Source organism: Coregonus clupeaformis, chromosome 3 (assembly GCF_020615455.1).
Source record: "Coregonus clupeaformis isolate EN_2021a chromosome 3, ASM2061545v1, whole genome shotgun sequence".
Taxonomy (NCBI): Eukaryota; Metazoa; Chordata; class Actinopteri; order Salmoniformes; family Salmonidae; genus Coregonus; species Coregonus clupeaformis.
Window position 1 is genome coordinate 24,706,031 of NC_059194.1, and position 20,473 is coordinate 24,726,503.

Genomic DNA, 20,473 nt, shown 5'->3' on the forward strand with positions numbered 1-20,473 from the left:
TCCTAAAATATAGAACTAACTATAGGTAGCCTACGGTACTGTATACATCGTGAATGATCTGGTGAAAACTGAGTATCCAGTGTAATGCTAATGCTAGCAGTGGCTAATGCTAGCGATGACTTTGACCTAATGCTAGTTGTGGTTATGGCTAATGCTAGCTAGCTATAACAATAACAACAGCTAGCTGTGATTGTAGCTGACGCTAGCTGTGATTGTGGCTAATGCTAGCTGTAACAATGACTGAAGCTAGGTCTGAATGTAGCTAACACTAGCTGTGATTATGGCTAATGCTAGCTGTAACAATGACACAAATGTAACTGTGATTGTAGCCAAAAATACATTTACATTTTAGTCATTTAGCAGACGCTCTTATCCAGAGTGACTTACAGTTAGTGAATACATATTTTTTTATACTGGCCCCCCGTGGGAATCTAACCCACAACCCTGGCGTTGCAAACGCCATGCTCTATCAACTGAGCTACATCCCTGCCGGCCATTCCCTCCCCTACCCTGGACGACGCTGGGCCAATTGTGCGCCGCCCATGAGTCTCCCGGTCGTGGCAGGCTGTGACAGAGCCTGGATTCGAACCAGGATCTCTAGTGGCACAGTTAGCACTGCGATGCAGTGCCTTAGACCACTGCGCCACTCAGGAGTACAAAATAGTTATACTCCAAGCATGCAGGGATTCCCTGGCATCTTATCAACAGTAAAAGCTGTTGCATTTCTAAGAGGATGGGCTCCTACTGCACACTGGAGCCGTAGGGTAGTGGTTACAGAGATGGATTACCTGCAAATCCCACACAGGGACACACACACACACACAAAGCCACAGCCTCACCTCCCTGCCTGCCTGGCCACTCCATTTAAAATACTTGGATGAGGAGAGAGGAGAGAGTTTTCAGGCGGTTTAATTGGTAATGTGAAATGTGAGAGCAGAGCAGAGATAAGCCTGCCTAGATAAGGTCAGCAGGATGGGAGAGTCATAATAATGTATTATGTGAATCGATACAATAGAGGAGGCCATCGGTGTGATGTCCTTGGGTGTGGAGCACAGGAGGCTGCTGAGGGGAGGACGGCTCATAATAATGGCCAGAACAGAGCAAATGGAATGGCATCCAACACTTGGAAACCATGCGTTTGATGTATTTGATACCATTCCACTAATTCCGCTCCACTCATTAACACGAGTTCGTTCTCCTGTGGTGTGGAGGTGTGGTCAAGGATTGGGGATCTGGTGGTGTGGATGATCATAAATACGGATCTGGTGTGGGAACCTGATCTGGTGTCAGTGTTCTGCTGGGATCACCTCCAGGATGATCTGGACAGATCTGTTAAAGGAATCTGACGACAGAATAAAATACATAGAAAAACCATTATGATACAGTATGCTCAGTGGTTAGGAAAATATTATTGTGTCAAAATGGATACATTATTGGTATTAATGCAGCAATTATGATAAGATGCCATGCTGAAAATGTATTGGAAATTGCTTATATGTTATAGTAAGCTATGCATGTATAGTTTCATTGTCCACTGAAGCACTGATCAATCCTTTGCTGTCTGTATGTCAGTAGTATGTATGATTTTCACTGTTATGTAAAGTTCATGTAATGGCTTCTAACTGTAGGTAGCGTGTTACCTAAACCATTCTGTAGCCACTTGGGTCTGCGGTCAAACACAATGAAGATATAGTAGGCTGGGATTCCTGTTAGGGAGATGGCGAATCCTATCCCTGTGTTGATGGGGTCGGAGTAGAGAGAGAGGAACACCATGAAGAAACAGGTGAAGGAGAAAATGGCTGGAATGAAAAGAGGAACCTGGAGAGAAAGACAAAGAAGTACAAAGGACTCAAGGACCAATAATGTAAAGCGTTCAGTAGTTGACTAGGACAGACAATAGACAGACTCATACTCTATTTGTGTGTCCATATGTGCAAGATGCTTGCATATCCGCGGCTCGTGCATCGGCCTCCACAGCCGCATGAAGTGGCACCGAAGGAGAGCTGTCATCATCAACTTTGATGTGTGTACAGTGGGGAAAAAAAGTATTTAGCCAGCCACCAATTGTGCAAGTTCTCCCACTTAAAAAGATGAGAGAGGACTGTAATTTTCATAATAGGTACACGTCAACTATGACAGACAAATTGAGAAAAAAATTTCCAGAAAATCACATTGTAGGATTTTTTATTAATTTATTTGCAAATTATGGTGGAAAATAAGTATTTGGTCACCTACAAACAAGCAAGATTTCTGGCTCTCACAGACCTGTAACTTTTTCTTTAAGAGGCTCCTCTGTCCTCCACTCGTTACCTGTATTAATGGCACCTGTTTGAACTTGTTATCAGTATAAAAGACACCTGTCCACAACCTCAAACAGTCACACTCCAAACTCCACTATGGCCAAGACCAAAGAGCTGTCAAAGGACACCAGAAACAAAATTGTAGACCTGCACCAGGCTGGGAAGACTGAATCTGCAATAAGGTAAGCAGCTTGGTTTGAAGAAATCAACTGTGGGAGCAATTATTAGGAAATGGAAGACATACAAGACCACTGATAATCTCCCTCGATCTGGGGCTCCACGCAAGATCTCACCCCGTGGGGTCAAAATGATCACAAGAATGGTGAGCAAAAATCCCAGAACCACACGGGGGACCTAGTGAATGACCTGCAGAGAGCTGGGACCAAAGTAACAAAGCCTACCATCAGTAACACACTACGCCGCCAGGGACTCAAATCCTGCAGTGCAGACGTGTCCCCCCTGCTTAAGCCAGTACATGTCCAGGCCCATCTGAAGTTTGCTAAAATGCATTTGGATGATCCAGAAGAGGATTGGGAGAATGTCAGATGAAACCAAAATATAACTTTTTGGTAAAAACTCAACTCGTCGTGTTTGGAGGACAAAGAATGCTGAGTTGCATCCAAAGAACACCATACCTACTGTGAAGCATGGGGGTGGAAACATCATGCTTTGGAGCTGTTTTTCTGCAAAGGGACCAGGATGACTGATCCGTGTAAAGGAAAAGAATGAATGGGGCCATGTATCGTGAGATTTTGAGTGAAAACCTCCTTCCATCAGCAAGGGCATTGAAGATGAAACGTGGCTGGGTCTTTCAGCATGACAATGATCCCAAACACACCGCCCGGCAACGAAGGAGTGGCCGTAAGAAGCATTTCAAGGTCCTGGAGTGGCCTAGCCAGTCTCCAGATCTCAACCCCATAGAAAATCTTTGGAGGGAGTTGAAAGTCTGTGTTGCCCAGCGACAGCCCCAAAACATCACTGCTCTAGAGGAGATCTGCATGGAGGAATGGGCCAAAATACCAGCAACAGTGTGTGAAAACCTTGTGAAGACTTACAGAAAACGTTTGACCTGTGTCATTGCCAACAAAGGGTATATAACAAAGTATTGAGAAACTTTTGTTATTGACCAAATACTTATTTTCCACCATAAATTGCAATAAATTCATTAAAATCCTACAATGTGATTTTTCTGGATTTTTTTTCTCATTTTGTCTGTCATAGTTGACGTGTACCTATGATGGAAATTACAGGCCTCTCTCATCTTTTTAAGTGGGAGAACTTGCACAATTGGTGGCTGACTAAATACTTTTTTTCCCCACTGTATGTGAATGTGTGTCTGTGACTACGTGCCTGCCTGTGTGTGTATGTGGGTATGTACGTATTCACGTGGGTTGGACTGACCTTGAAAGGGCGTGGCATGTCAGGGCGTGTGTATCTCATGTAGATGAGGCCCAGTACAGCCACGCCAATGAAGAGCCAGCGGAGGAAGCTCATGAAGTTCAACAGGCTGTAGATATCGCCCACAAACAGCTGGAACACCGTCATAGGGTACTGGAGATACACACAGGGAAAGAACACACAGATATACACACACACACACACACACACACAAACAGAACACACACGGATCCAATGAGGATGTGGCAGAGATGCTAAAAGGTAACCACAAAGCATGTAAACAGTTAAAACATGCAAACAATGAATACAGGAAGGAATGCAAAGTATTAATTGTGGACCCTAAAGAGCAGGTCCTCATAAAAACAGTAAACAATGACGTGTGTATGAAAAAAAATATATATGTTTATCTGACCAGAATGATGACAGCTGCCAAAGGTGTGTGTCTGCGGACGTGGATCATGGACAGAACCTCAGGGAGATGGCCTTCCCGTGAAGCCACATAGAAAATTCTAGAATGACCAACACAAACTTCAGGGTTACATAAGAAAATCTGAAATACTACCAAAAAAAAGCAACAAAAAAAAGTAAATGTTTTATTGTCACGTACACTGGATAGGGGCAGTGAAATGTGTTGTTTTACAGGGTCGGAAGTTGCCGGTGTCTAAGTAAAGCAATTTCAGCTATTGTGTTTTCACTATACCACTATAATGCATATTCTATGTTCGACCTCCACATCCAAACTTCTGTATAACACAGATTTCTCACACACAGTCCCCGTAAGTTGTGTCTGGGAGGGAAGGCATTTTTTCATTCTCCTTGGCAGGAAAAGCTAGCCAAGGCTGGGGTTTGACACCTGCGTTGATGCAGCCCACCTTGAGAAAGCGAACAAGCAGCCGTTCATCGAACCGAAGCACGACAAGGCCACAAATACTGGCACTGCCACTGAAAAGTTCCCCATCATCTTCTCTGCAAATGTCTGCACACAAAACAGACAGAGAGCGAGAGAGAGAGAGAGAGAGAGAGAGAGAGAGAGAGAGAGAGAGAGAGAGAGAGAGAGAGAGAGAGAGAGAGAGAGAGAGAGAGAGAGAGAGAGAGAGAGAGAGAGAGAGAGAGAGAGAGAGAGAGAGAGAGAGAGAGAGAGAGAGAGAGAGAGAGAGAGAGAGAGAGAGAGAGAGAGAGAGAGAAAGAGAGAGAGAGAGAGAGAGAGAGAGAGAAATAGTATGAAACAAACAGGGACAAAGAGATACAGAGAAAGATTCTCAATTCACTGAACATCTAGTTTAAGAACATACAGTTGAAGTCAGAAGTTTACATACACTAAGGTTGGAGTCATTAAAACTCGTTTTTCAACCACTCCACAAATGTATTTTTAACAAACTATAGTTTTGGCAAGTCGGTTAAGATATCTATTTTGTGCATGTCACAAGTAATTTTTTCTAACAATTGTTTACAGACGGATTATTTCACTTGGATCTGAAGTTTACATACACTAAGTTGACTGTGCCTTTAAACAGCTTGGAAAATTCCAGAAAATGATGTCATGGCTTTAGAAGCTTCTGATAGGCTAATTGACAACATTTGAGTCAATTGGAGGTGTACCTGTGGATGTATTTCAAGGCCTACCTTCAAACTCAGTTCCTCTTTGCTTGACATCATGGGAAAATCAAAAGAAATCAGCCAAGACCTCAGAAAAAAACACAAGTCTGGTTCATCCTTGGTAGCAATTTCCGAACGCCTGAAGGTACCATGTTCATCTGTACAAACAATAGTACGCAACTATAAACACCATGGGACCACACAGCCGTCATACCGCTCAGGAAGGAGACGTGTTCTGTCTCCTAGAGATGAACGTACTTAGGTGCGAAAAGTGCAAATAAATCCCAGAACAACAGCAAAGGACCTTGTGAAGATGCTGGAGGAAACAGGTACAAAAGTATCTATATCCACAGTAAAACAAGTCCTATATCGACATAACATGAAAGGCCGCTCAGCAAGGGAGAAGCCACTGCTCCAAAACCGCCATAAAAAAGCCAGACTACAGTTTGCAACTGCACATGGGGACAAAGATTGTACTTTTTGGATAAATGTACTCTGGTCCGATGAAACAAAAATAGAACTGTTTGGCCATAATGACCATCATTATGTTTGGAGGAAAAAGGGGGATGCTTGCAAGCCGAAGAACACCATCCCAACCGTGAAGCACGGGGGTGGCAGCATCATGCTGTGGGGGTGCTTTGCTGCAGGAGGGACTGGTGCACTTTACAAAATAGATGGCATCATGAGGAAGGAAAATGATGTGGATATATTGAAGCAACATCTCAAGACATCAGTCAGGAAGTTAAAGCTTGGTCGCAAATGGGTCTTCCAAATGGACAATGACCCCAAGCATACTTCCAAAGTTGTGGCAAAATGGCTTAAGGACAACAAAGTCAAGGTATTGGAGTGGCCATCACAAAGCCCTGACCAGAACTGAAAAAGCGTGTGCGAGCAAGGAGGCCTACAAACCTGACTCAGTTACACCAGCTCTGTCAGGAGGAATGGGCCAAAATTCACCCAACTTATTGTGGGAAGCTTGTGGAAGGCTACCTGAAACGTTTGACCCAAGTTAAACAATTTATAGGCAATGCTACCAAATACTAATTGAGTGTATGTAAACTTTCTGATGAAAGAAATAAAAGCTGAAATAAATCATTCTCTCTACTATTATTCTGACATTTCACATTCTTAAAATAAAGTGGTGATCATAACTGACCTAAAACAGGGATTTCTACTAGGATTAAATGTCAGGAATTGTGAAAAACTTGTTTAAATGTATTTGGTTAAGGTGTATGTAAACTTCCAACTTCAACTGTAGGTAGCTAAATGCATTCAAACTTTCCTTAAGAGCAGCATCACAGACCTTTTAAACTGTAATGAAACTTACTCCATTAGAAAGGTCTGATCAGATCAGTGCCCTTTTAGTGAATGAATCTCCCCCTACACCAAACTGGCCGGAGAACAGTGTGCAGACAAATTTTAGGCTCTGTCTAAGACTATGTCATTTACACTGGACCTAATGTAATTATTATTGAGAGGGATGAACTGTGTGGAATCACATTAGGCCATACTGGGAAGCATAGGTGTTGGGCTTGGCGGCCCACTAATGATGAAAGTTTAAGAGCAGTTTAGAGTGCAGGAAAGCAACACCACAGATCAGTCACTCCTCAGAGCTAGATGGAATTAGGCTCTGATGAACGAGGTGTGAGACTGCAGTCAATACACCTCAAGTGTATCAATACATCACACACAGAAATCTATAGGACTCCAGGGGGGGTAGTAAGATCAGTGTCAATGAAATTGGCCAATAGACAGAGAGTTTGTTAGATGCCTTACCACGGCGACGGCTTGTGAGGCCAACAGCTCCTCTGCTGACATCACAGTGTAGTAAGCCACATTGGTCAACACGTAGCAGGAAGTGACTATCGCCATGGAGATACAGATGGCCAATGGCACAGTCCTGAGGAAATGTAAACATTTGAGACCAGCAACCCAATCAAAACGTAACTTAATCTCACCTTACGATCAGGTAAACCTGCGTAAATTAGATATGAAATGAGAAACTCACTTTTCGGGGTTCTCTACTTCCTCAGTCACAAAGTTAAGGTAAAACCTGTTGGACAAAAGTTCGAGCTTTACAATAATATGACATTAGGATATAGATAACAAGAGCTCATGACAAGTTAATAATGCATACCTGTTGGCTTTATGCAAAGTGTCACCTAGAATTAGATATAAAAAATAGTTATGCTATAAGAAGTCCATACCTACCACCCAGCATAGGCGTACATCCCAGAGTAGAAGGCCAGAGGAAGACCTGTGAGCTTGATATTACTGACCTCAAACGCATTCTCAAAGTTCTTAGTCTCCCCTGTATGCACAAACACACACACACACACAGAGACACACACACCCACAAAGAGGGAATTACACAAAAACCAAAGAATATCGATTCTAGCTGATTGTTGACTAAATACATATTTCTAAGTACAGTGGGGGAAAAAAGTATTTAGTCAGCCACCAATTGTGCAAGTTCTCCCACTTAAAAAGATGAGAGAGGCCTGTAATTTTAATCATAGGTGCACGTCAACTATGACAGACAAATTGAGAAAAAAAAATCCAGAAAATCACATTGTAGGATTTTTAATGAATTTATTTGCAAATTATGGTGGAAAATAAGTATTTGGTCACCTACAAACAAGCAAGATTTCTGGCTCTCACAGACCTGTAACTTCTTCTTTAAGAGGCTCCTCTGTCCTCCACTCGTTACCTGTATTAATGGCACCTGTTTGAACTTGTTATCAGTATAAAAGACACCTGTCCACAACCTCAAACAGTCACACTCCAAACTCCACTATGGCCAAGACCAAAGAGCTGTCAAAGGACACCAGAAACAAAATTGTAGACCTGCACCAGGCTGGGAAGACTGAATCTGCAATAGGTAAGCAGCTTGGTTTGAAGAAATCAACTGTGGGAGCAATTATTAGGAAATGGAAGACATACAAGACCACTGATAATCTCCCTCGATCTGGGGCTCCACGCAAGATCTCACCCCGTGGGGTCAAAATGATCACAAGAACGGTGAGCAAAAATCCCAGAACCACACGGGGGGACCTAGTGAATGACCTGCAGAGAGATGGGACCAAAGTAACAAAGCCTACCATCAGTAACACACTACGCCGCCAGGGACTCAAATCCTGCAGTGCCAGACGTGTCCCCCTGCTTAAGCCAGTACATGTCCAGGCCCGTCTGAAGTTTGCTAGAGTGCATTTGGATGATCCAGAAGAGGATTGGGAGAATGTCATATGGTCAGATGAAACCAAAATAGAACTTTTTGGTAAAAACTCAACTCGTCGTGTTTGGAGGACAAAGAATGCTGAGTTGCATCCAAAGAACACCATACCTACTGTGAAGCATGGGGGTGGAAACATCATGCTTTGGGCTGTTTTTCTGCAAAGGGACCAGGACGACTGATCCGTGTAAAGGAAAGAATGAATGGGGCCATGTATCGTGAGATTTTGAGTGAAAACCTCCTTCCATCAGCAAGGGCATTGAAGATGAAACGTGGCTGGGTCTTTCATCATGACAATGATCCCAAACACACCGCCCGGGCAACGAAGGAGTAGCTCGTAAGAAGCATTTCAAGGTCCTGGAGTGGCCTAGTCAGTCTCCAGATCTCAACCCCATAGAAAATCTTTGGAGGGGAGTTGAAAGTCTGTGTTGCCCAGCGACAGCCCCAAAACATCACTGCTCTAGAGGAGATCTGCATGGAGGAATGGGCCAAAATACCAGCAACAGTGTGTGAAAACCTTGTGAAGACTTACAGAAAACGTTTGACCTGTGTCATTGCCAACAAAGGGTATATAACAAAGTATTGAGAAACTTTTGTTATTGACCAAATACTTATTTTCCACCATAATTTGCAAATAAATTCATTAAAAATCCTACAATGTGATTTCTGGATTTTTTTTTCTCAATTTGTCTGTCATAGTTGACGTGTACCTATGATGAAAATTACAGGCCTCTCTCATCTTTTTAAGTGGGAGAACTTGCACAATTGGTGGCTGACTAAATACTTTTTTTCCCCACTGTATATCAGCATGGGTATGTATAAGAATGCACCCGTAAGAGCATTCCAGTACAATACACACGTATGTAGTGTATTTCTGTCTAATGGAACACACTTCCAAAGGGGCAGATAATAACCCTCTAAAAGCTGAAATGCACTGATGTTCAATGAACATTGGTATGGCAGAACATCAAGCCTGTTAGCTATGTATAGGCCTGCAGCCACTCTGTAGTTATTACAGCCTGTAATGTGTAGTGCAGGTACTCTGTAGCCATTAGACACCGTGGAGTTGAGTTTAATCGGCTAGTTAAAGTACACCTGGTAAAGTGGTGGGATCTTTGGAATGTACCTGTAACAAACAAACAAATATAACCCTATGTACCACAAACAGGATTTCAAGGTTTTTGATGAGAGACAAGAAATAGTGCGGCATTCAATGTGATGTGAGTGTAAGCATGCCATTTCTGTTGTTTTAATCCAGTGTAAAATATATGATGATGGTGATGATGGTGATGATGATGATGAGGATGATAATAATGATAATGATGATGAGGATGAATGTGATGATGATGAGGATGATGTGATGATGATGATGGTGAATGAGATAATGAGGATGATGATGATGAGGATGAATGTGAGGATGATGATGATGATGATGGTGAATGAGATAATGAGGATGATGATGATGATGAGGATGAATGTGAGGATGATGATGATGAGGATGAGGATGATGAGGATGATGATGATTATTCATGCAATAATGAGTATGATAATGATGATGATGATGATGATGATGATGATGATGAGGATGAGGATGATGAGGATGAGGATGAGGAATGTGATGATAATAATGATGATGATGATTAATGTGACAATGAGGATGAGGATGATGAGGATGAGGATGAGGAATGTGATGATAATGTTGATGATGATGATGATGATTAATGCGACAATGAGGATGAGGATGAGGATAGATGAGGATGAGGATGAGGATGAGGATGAGGATGAGGATGAGGATGAATGTGATGATAATGATGATGATGATGATGATGATGATTAATGTGATAATGAGGATGAGGATGAATGTGATGATAATGATGATGATGATGATGATGATGATGATGAGGATGATGATGATGATGATGAGGATGAGGATGAGGATGAATGTGATGATAATGATGATGATGATGATGATGATTGATGTGATAATGAGGATGATGAGGATGAGGATGAATGTGATGATAATGATGATGATGATGATGATGATGATGATGATGATGATGATGATGATGATGATTAATGCGACAATGAGGATGAGGATGAGGATGGATGAGGATTAAGATGATGAAGGCTTACCTTTGAAGAGCATATAGAGGCCAGGTACGATGATGATGGCGATGGCCAGCAGCTTGCTAAAGGTGAGGAAGATCTGAATCCTGTTTGTCCAGCTCGTACTCATACTGTTGAGATACATCACTGACGCTGTGGAGTAGTACACACACACACAAACACACGCAAACACACACACACACATTTTATATTCAGCTGAACCATCTCACTGATAAGCAATAAAATCCTATATTCCAACGTTTGTTCAATTCAATATAATACTGTAGCATAAATCGTAGACATACTTAGTCCTATAGAGGTGGCCAGTTTGATAGCGATCTCGGGCACTCCACAGGGCATGAATATGGGCTCCAGGATATATTGTCCAAAGGCCAGGGATATCACTGCCAACCCTGCAGGTCTAGAACAGACAAAACCGTCACACACAGATCCAAAAACACTGACCCAAAAATACACGTGCAGCAAACACAGTGACCGGAAATGCTGACCCACAAAGCTGTGAGATCTGGGGCAGCATGCACTGTTCAGAGTGTTAGGGAGCATATGACCTCCTACTGACACAAACCTGTCTTACATAACCTCACACTTGTTTATAACAGTCAATGGAACTATTATTACTGATATTCAGTGATTACTAACTCAAAGCTGTCTGCTAGGTTCAGTTGAGACAGAAACATTAAAAAAGATATGATTATTACGGATATGAAAGGGATACTTTAGAGATAAACATAAAGGACATTGAGTACATACATTTAACTAAAGGTACTCAGTGTCCAGAATGAAATGGCAAATGTTATATATTCCAAATATCTGGAACAAAAGCTGGTCAGACATGTACAAGCTAATAACAGTCAAACTTATTTCTCAGAACACTGATACATTATTACACTATACAGCAGGTAGGTATTCACACTAAGTATCCAAAATATGTGGAAGTGAACCAATTCCAGTGTTTTCTATTGGTCTTGGCTCTGATAAGAATTTAATAACTGTTGCACAGTCTGTGGGCTCATCCCAGATCACTGTTCATTTCCCATAGACCCAAAACCATACATCCCCCTGGCCTGAGGATAACCTGCAGTACATTATAGTATAGCAGGTTTGTTTACCCTGCTGCGCTACCACGGGTATCAACGGACCAGGATGGGATCAAAGAGGCTTTACTATCTGTACAACACTGAGATCTACGCTAGGACGCCCCTCCCCTTCTCACAAACAGACAGTATAGAGTGATATGCACATACCGTATTGCAAGTATCTACCCCCCTTTCAGCCTCTATCTCTGTCACACACACACGTGCACACACACACATGCAAGAAACACACACAATAAATACTTTCACACACACACACACACACACACCTGATGGCGATGAGGTCAGCCCAGAGACGTATGAAGGCCATCTGTGGTCCAAAAGCCTCCAGAATATAGGTATAATGTCCTCCAGACTTCTTGATGCTGGTTCCCAGCTCTGCATAGGACAGGGCCCCTGGGATAGGAGAGAGGGAAATGTTTAGAACAGGGGACTGACTAGCCATCTAGAAACAGTGATCGCATCAGCAACAGCAACAAACAGGCTACTGTAAGAGGAAAATGTGATTCATTGTATTTTCATCACATGCATTGTAAAGGTGTAGGACCTTAATTTCATCACTCTTGTTGCTGAGAATGTTCTAGGAAATGCAGATGAGCTTCGTGATTTATATAAATTAACTGAAAACCCACACTAACACATGGTTATATTAACAGTATTGCACTTTTCATGTAGCCTACTTTTGGCCAGCTAATAGCCTAACCACCAATCAAGCAACATTATGAACTAAACGTTCAAATCCTGTTGCTGCAGGATTATTTTGCTGTGACAATATAGGTCAAATTAAAGGGAAACTGTAGGATTCTGTCATTTTTATGTGTCTGCGTGCAGTATGAAGGAAGTTAGGTAGCATTGCAATGACTGGAAGTCTACAAGTACAGTAGCAATGCTACCGTACTTGTAGACTTACAGTCATTGCACTATGCTAGTTAGCATTGGCTCGCAAACTACCGCTAACTTTGTTCATACTGTACGCAGAGACATAAAAATGGTATCCACGAGTTCACCTGACTCTGGGTAAGTAGTATCCCTTTAAGATCCTACAGCTCTGTGTGTGTGTGTGTGTGTTTGTGTGTGTGTGTGTGTGTGTGTGTGTGTGTGTGTGTGTGTGTGTGTGTGTGTGTGTGTGTGTGTGTGTGTGTGTGTGTGTGTGTGTGTGTGTGTGTGTGTGTGTGTGTGTGTGTGTGTGTGTGCGCACAGATTCTGTCAGACCTGGGCCCAGACAGTAAATCTCAGTAAGACAAAAATAATGGTGTTCCAAAAAAGGTCCAGTTGCCAGGACCACAAATACAAATTCCATCTAGACACTGTTGCCCTAGAGCACACAAGAAACTATACATACCTCGGCCTAAACATCAGCGCCACAGATAACTTCCACAAAAATATCCTCTGTGTACAACGAAAAACACCAAATAATGCATGCAGAGCAGAATTAGGCCGATACCCGCTAATTATCAAAATCCAGAAAAGAGCCGTTAAATTCTATAATCACTTAAAAGGAAGTCATTCCCAAACCTTCCATAAAAAAGCCATCACCTACAGAGAGATGAACTTGGAGAAGAGTCCCCTAAGTTAGCTGGTCCTGAGGCTCTGTTCACAAACACAAACAGACCCCACAGAGCCCCAGGACAACAACAACACAATTAGACGCAACCAAATCATGAGAAAACAAAAAGAGAATTACTTGACACATTGGAAAGAATTAACAAAAAAACAGAGCAAACTAGAATGCTATTTGGCCCAAAACAGAGAGTACACAGGGGCAGAATACCTGACCACTGTGACTGACCCTAACTTAAGGAAAACGTTGACTATGTACAGACTCAGTGAGCATAGCCTTGCTATTGAGAAAGGCCGCTGTAGGCAGACCTGGCTCTCAAGAGAAGACAGGCTATGTGCACACTGCCCACAAAATGAGGTGGAAACTGAGCTGCACTTCCTAACCTCCTGCCAAATGTATGACCATATTAGAGACACATATTTCCCTCAGATTACAGAGGTCCACAAAGAATTCGATAACAAACCCAATTTTGATAAAACTCCCTTATCTACTGGGTGAAAAACACAGTGTGCCATCACAGCAGCAATATTTGTGACCTGTTGCCACAAGAAAAGGGCAACCAGTGAAGAACAAACACCATTGTAAATACAACCCATATTTATGTTTATTTATTTTCCCATTTGTACTTTAACTATTTGCACATTGTTACAACACTGTATATATACATACAGTTTTTCTCAATTGCTAAAACACTAAAACCCATTGGCTGAACAAAGTTCTCAGTTGCCTGGACTCATTTAGCTAATTATGCAGTCTGTTGTCAATACATTAAACCATTTCACATGGTAAAACACAATTTGCAGATCTCACTTAGACTTTTCAGCAAAACTCTAAACACATTCTCATTCTCAAAACACATTCTGCTCTCTAATGCACATGTCATCCATACTGGTAAACACAAGTGGCAACAATCAAATACAAATAGAGAACACATGTCATTGATTGAACATCACCACTCAAAATTGATTTAACGAGTGCGTATGCGAGGTGGGCGATGAGGAGGAAGAGGAGGAGGGCAAGAAAGAGGAAGAGGAGGACGAAGAGGAAGACAAAGAGTGGAAATATCTGATGAAATTCGAGCAACAGTCATAGACCATGTTCTTGTCCATGGACTGAAAATGAGGGAAGCAGGACTTAGAGTGCAACCCAATTTGAGCCGATTTTCTGTGTCCACCATTGTAAAGGACATTCAGAGAAGAGAACAGGTACAGTATACTACTGTATTTTTGTAATTGCAAATTTACTGTACTACACTATATGCAGCTGTTTCAATAGACATTTGTAAAGTTAATCACTGTATGTATTGTACTGCATGAATATGTTTTGTAACTGCACAACTACTTTTTGTAGAATTGCAAGGCTGCCACATGCAGGTGGAAGGACAGCTATATTCACTCGGGAGCAAGAGGCCGTTATAGTTGGCATGGTCCTTCAAGATAATGCAATACGATTCAGAGAAATCCAGGAATGGGTGATACAAGACAACACACACTTCCAGGGAATCGACAGTGTGAGCATTTCCACAATTGTAACAGGATGCGAATGAAACAAGTATACAGAGTACCTTTTGAGCGCAACTCACCAAGGGTGAAAGAACTGCGAGCTCAGTATGTGCATGTAAGTGTACATTCAGAAACATTTACTGTAATCCAGATTGTCTACAGTACTAACACATACTATGTGAATGACATTACTCTTCAGTACATACAATGTATGTGAATCAGAAGTGCATACAGTAGGCCTAATTGTACTCTACAGTATAGCACTGTCTCTGTACGACTTACAAAATCCTACATACAGTATATTGTATTTCTACACAGACAATATTTGATTTGGAATCCTTGGACAGACCCCATGAGTTCATCTTTGTCGATGAAGCAGGCTTCAATCTAACAAAGAGGAGAAGGAGAGGCCGAAACATGATTGGACAGCGGGCCATTGTTGAAGTCCCTGGTCAACGAGGTGGCAATGTCACAATCTGTGCTGCTATCACCAACCATGGTGTTCTACATCACCATGTTACACTCGGGCCATATAACACCCAGCACCTTCTAAGATTTATTGCCAATCTAAGATATATTTTATTTGAGCAGCAGGTTCAAGAGCAGCAGGGTCAGGAGCTAAATGAGAATCCCATTCCCACCTATGTGATAGTGTGGGACATTGTCAGTTTCCACCGAGCTGCTCAGGTAAGGGAATGGTTTAACATCAATGGGCAGTTTATGAACTTGTACCTCCCTCCATACTCACCTTTCCTGAATCCGATTGAGGAGTTTTTCTCCTCTTGGAGATGGAAAGTGTATGATAGACAACCCTACACCAAAGTAAATCTGCTGCAAGCCATGGATTTAGCCTTTGGTGATATAGGTGAGGAATCATGTCAGGGCTGGATACGGCACACAAGAGGCTTCTTCCCCCGTTGCCTCAGGAGGGACAATATTGCTTGTGATGTCGACGAAGTGCTCTGGCCTGACCCAGCCCAAAGACAAGAAGAAGCACATTGATCACATGTTTACTCCTTTGATTTTTGTCCCTTTTAGTATTGTATACTGTAGTACAGTGCATTGTAGGCTGTATACTGTACAATGGACAAATTGTATGGCCCTGAACATTGTGCTTTCCATTTGTTAACAGTACTGACTGCTAATTTTGACTGGTTGCAGGTTCATGTCAACAAAGAACAATAATTACAGTATTACAGAGACAAAGGACACGTTTGTGAGATGCAGGGTACAGTACTGTAAAAATAGGGGTACAAGGAGGAGGAAGAACAAAAAACTAAATTGCAAAGAGCAAAGCAGAGTAGTAATTTCTGATCAATTTTGAGCTACTATGATAGAACATGTTTTCGTTCATCAAAAGACAATGACGGAAAAATATGAAATTTGTTTTGAGATTAAAAATTTACTTCTCCCTGAGAACTGTATGTTTTGAACAATGTGTTTTCTATTTTTCGGTGTATTGTTTACTGACTGCTTGAGAGTCATTTTGATCACTTTGTTTATGATTTGAGAGCAGTGTTTGATTTTGAACACAGGTAAAACTGTTTTGAGGCGAATGTTTCATTTTGCGAGAGAAGTCAGAGGTTTTGTAAATAGTGCTTGAAGATGAGGTTTTGTGTTTAATGTTTTCAGGAAATGGAGCAAGGTTTCAGAAATTGTGTTTTAGCAATTGAGAAAAACTGTAATATGACATTTGAAATGTCTTTATTCTTTTGGAACTTCTGAGTGTAATGTTTACAGTTAATATTTATTGTTTATTTCACTTTTGTTTACTATCTACTTCACTTGCTTTGGCAATGTTAACATATGTTTCCCATGCCAATAAAGCCCTTAAATTGAAATTGAGAGAGAGAGAGAGAGAGAGAGAGAGAGAGAGAGAGAGAGAGAGAGAGAGAGAGAGAGAGAGAGAGAGAGAGAGAGAGAGAGAGAGAGAGAGAGAGAGAGAGAGAGAATGCAAGATAGGTTAGTGTAAAGGGTAATTGCGGTTTCAGCAGTTTGATGGTAAGTTAGAAGGCAGTAGCTACAATAATGCTTCTGTAATTACAGTTTTATGATGAAATAATACTAGATTAGAAGCGGACGCTTTCCCATAGCAGCAGACAGTTAGCAAAGTTCATCCATCCCCCTAAGCTTTAAATCACACTCATTGTCTCAAGAAAAGCTGTTTTACAAGTTTAGCACTTTGTTTAAGGATGCATCAGCTCTAGTGTCTTCAGGGAAGGGGAAGCAGGGGAGTCGTAACCCAATAGACTGAACAGCAATAAAAACACAAAAACTCCATCCCCCAAAACTTCAGTTCACACACATCATAAAACCACTCTGCACACCTTTACTCAGGTCTGTCTCCTCCCTCCCTCCCTCCCTCCCTCCCTCCCTCTCTCCCTGAGGAGGTGGGGTGTCGTCGTGGCGACGAACACATGTGACTCACCAAATAGAGACAGCACTCCGCAGGCGATCCACACCACCAGAGACATTCCAACACTCCCAGAGTTCTTCAGGATTCCCTTGGGAGAGATGAAGATTCCCGCGCCGATGATGGTCCCGATGATGATGGAGATTCCCCGAAGCAGGGTCACCTTCTTTTTAAGCTCTACCTTTCCGTGCGGGGCTTCAGGGTCCTCTTTTGGGGTAGGGTTATCCCCCGGGTGTCCCCCATTTTGGGGGGTGTTGTTCACCCCAGTCACCTCACCATGGACTGACCTCCTGGTCATCCTTGCACTCTTTTACACACACACACACACACACTCTAACACCTGCAGTGTTTCTCACACACACAAGATGTGTCACAAACAAGCCCCTCACACTCCCTTCTGGCACGTTAGGTCCCAAATCAACCTTAGCGTTTTTCCCTCTGTCTGCAGTGACCTGCTGTTGAGAGAACATTAAGTTACTCTCACAAAGCAGGCTGTTACTGGTCCTGCTGTGCAAAGAAACTTCTATTACTGGGAGCTAGATCAAACCTCTAGGGAATGGCCTCTCCCTCTCACTCTCTCTCTCTCTCTCTCCCTCTTAGACACACATACACACACTAATCTCGCTCTAAAGCCCCACTCATTCAGTCGCTTTCTCTCTCTCTTTCACTCTCCTGCTTTGTTTCGCTGCCTCTCACACTTTTTCTCTCTCACCCTCTTTTGTCTGCCCTCCACTATTTCTGTGGGTTTGTCTTTCTCTCTCTGTCTCTCTCTTCAGCTTTTCCTCTCTCCCAAACCTCTTATTATCTGGCTGGTCCCTGTGCCTCTCTGAAGAACCAGTCTGGTAGTGTTTTCTGTTGTGAGAGGTGTTGCGTTGACCCCCTCTACCTCAGGATGTCAAGGATGTATCTAAATAATCACCTGAGTGCCAACTCCCCACTCCCCCTTTAGAGTCTCCAACACAGTTCTCCCAAAACAAAAGGGGAACAAGAAACTAGGTTTGTCACCTAACGCTGGCTGCCTGCCAAACCCCTCTGATGTCACATGACGCATGCAATTGCCAATCATCAGCAACGCCCTACGGTCTGGACTTGTCATTGACCACATTTACCACAACTACCCTTGTGAAGACACACATGGCTTCCAGTAAGATCATACACATTACAACACTAAGCAAACACTACCAACCAAGCAATGACAAAAGCAAACAACTCCTTGATTAAAGCAAAGTTTAAAAGTTGTATTTCCTCAAACACATTTGTTTGAAATGTTGAGCCAACCAATCATACCGGTACAGCAACTGTATCTCTTTCTGATAAGTTGCCAGACAAACTGGGTCAGAAGCCCTGGCTTGACATAAAGACCTTGATGTTCTACGGCAAGGTGACATATTGGCTCTGAAAAGGTACGCTGGTGGTTCCAGCCGCATTCCAGTAAGTCAACAGAGAACACCTGCAGAGGGAAACTGTGTAGCATGATGGTAAGTATGGGAAAGGTGTAGCTGGGGAAATGATGCAACATTACAGCTGCCTGCCACTTATGAGAAGCCAGGTGATACGTGGACACAAAACCTGTCAGGTGGAGTGATGTACCGTAAGCACAGGAGAACTGCTCATAATAATGGCTGGAACGGAACAAATGAAATGGCATCATACACCTGGAAACCATGGAAACCATGTGTTTGATATATTTGATACCATTCCACCTATTCCGCTCCAGTCACTTTAGTTACGGTGTAGTAGTACTCAAAACGAAACAACCTTGATCAAAAAGTTTTCACTTGCAGCTTTTTTGAATGAATAGACATTCAAAGAATTCAGAGATTCTCATAAAATCAAACACTTTGAAAAACATTTCATCATCATCCAATTGCTTAACACTCCAACGGTGTCCAAAGGTTCCTAGTTCCTGTAACCATAGAATTGTGACGGTGACTGTTTTTCCTGACAATTCTGGATGGTTTGATGTTCCTTAGTCATAGCCTGGCAGTCACCATGACGATGACACAATGTCAGTCAAACGTTTGGAACAGCCTCTCTTTTTCTCTTCCCTCTGTGGGGTGAGAAAATGTATTTGCAGATTTGATACGCTCCCTGTCAGGCAAGCTATCCTTGTCAGGGCAACTGTTTGAGGGGAACTAAAGAAAGAAAGAGAGGGGGAAAAAGTGAGAGAAAGAAAGTGTGGTATCTCTAATGTCTCTCTACCTTAAAGGGGGGCAAAAATGCATTTTGCATCATCATGATGATGTGGCCGGTGACACTTTTCTTCTTGAATGTCCAATATCTTGATAATTTGACTGCTGACATGCAAAACATTTTGGGACATTATTCAAATCAAATCAAATTTACATGTGCCGAATACAACAGGTGTAGACCTTACAGTGAAATGCTTACTTACAAGCCCTTAACCAACAATGCAGTTTTAAGAAAGAATACCAAAAAAAATCACACAAAGAAATACAATATAAAATAATACGAAATAAAAGTAACAAATAATTAAAGAGGCAGCAGTAAAAATAACAATAGCGAGGCTGTATACAGAGGGTACTGGTACCGAGTCAATGTGCGGGGGCACCGGTTAGTCGAGGTAATTTAGGTAATATGTACATGTAGGTAGAGTTATTAAAATGACTATGCATAGATAATAAACAGAGAGTAGCAGCAGCGTAAAAGAGGGGGGGTAGCCATTTGATTAGATGTTCAGGAGTCTTATGGCTTGGGGGTAGAAGCTGTTTAGAAGCCTCTTGGACCTAGACTTGGCGCTCCGGTACCGCTTGCCGTGTGGTAGCAGAGAGAACAGTCTATGACTAGGGATGCAACCAGTCAGGATAAGCTCGATGATGCAGCTGTAGAACCTTTTGAGGATCTGAGGACCCATGGCAAATATTTTCAGTCTCCTTAGGGATAATAGGTTTTATCGTGCCCTCTTCACGACTGTCTTGGTGTGCTTGGACCATGTTAGTTTGTTGGTGATGTGGACACCAAGGAACTTGAAGCTCTCAACCTGCTGCACTATAACCCTGTCGATGAGAATGGGGGCATGCTCGGTCCTCTTCTTTTTCCTGTAGTCCACAATCATCTCCTTTGTCTTGATCACGTTGAGGGAGAGGTTGTTGTCCTGGCACCACATGGCCAGGTCTCTGACCTCCTCCCTATAGGCTGTCTCGTCGTTGTCGGTCATCAGGCCTACCACTGTTGTGGCATCGGCAAACTTAATGATGCTGTTGGAGTCGTGTCTGGCCATGCAGTCATG

The 20,473-nt window shown here is 42.4% G+C and overlaps 1 protein-coding gene across 1 annotated transcript; it reads right to left on the minus strand.

Moving 5' to 3' along the window:
• Window positions 1–583: 583 nt before the first annotated feature.
• Window positions 584–18,161, minus strand: LOC121542546 (cystine/glutamate transporter-like). The gene is made up of 12 exons (XM_045209282.1): window positions 17,239–18,161; window positions 12,017–12,143; window positions 10,938–11,053; window positions 10,660–10,785; window positions 7,506–7,605; window positions 7,303–7,347; window positions 7,071–7,194; window positions 4,571–4,674; window positions 4,111–4,207; window positions 3,702–3,851; window positions 1,641–1,818; window positions 584–1,342 (listed from the first exon to the last, which is right to left on the minus strand). Exons 1-12 carry the CDS (start codon window positions 17,519–17,521, stop codon window positions 1,287–1,289), a joined length of 1,506 nt encoding a protein of 501 aa, XP_045065217.1. The 5' UTR covers window positions 17,522–18,161; the 3' UTR covers window positions 584–1,286.
• Window positions 18,162–20,473: the final 2,312 nt, after the last annotated feature.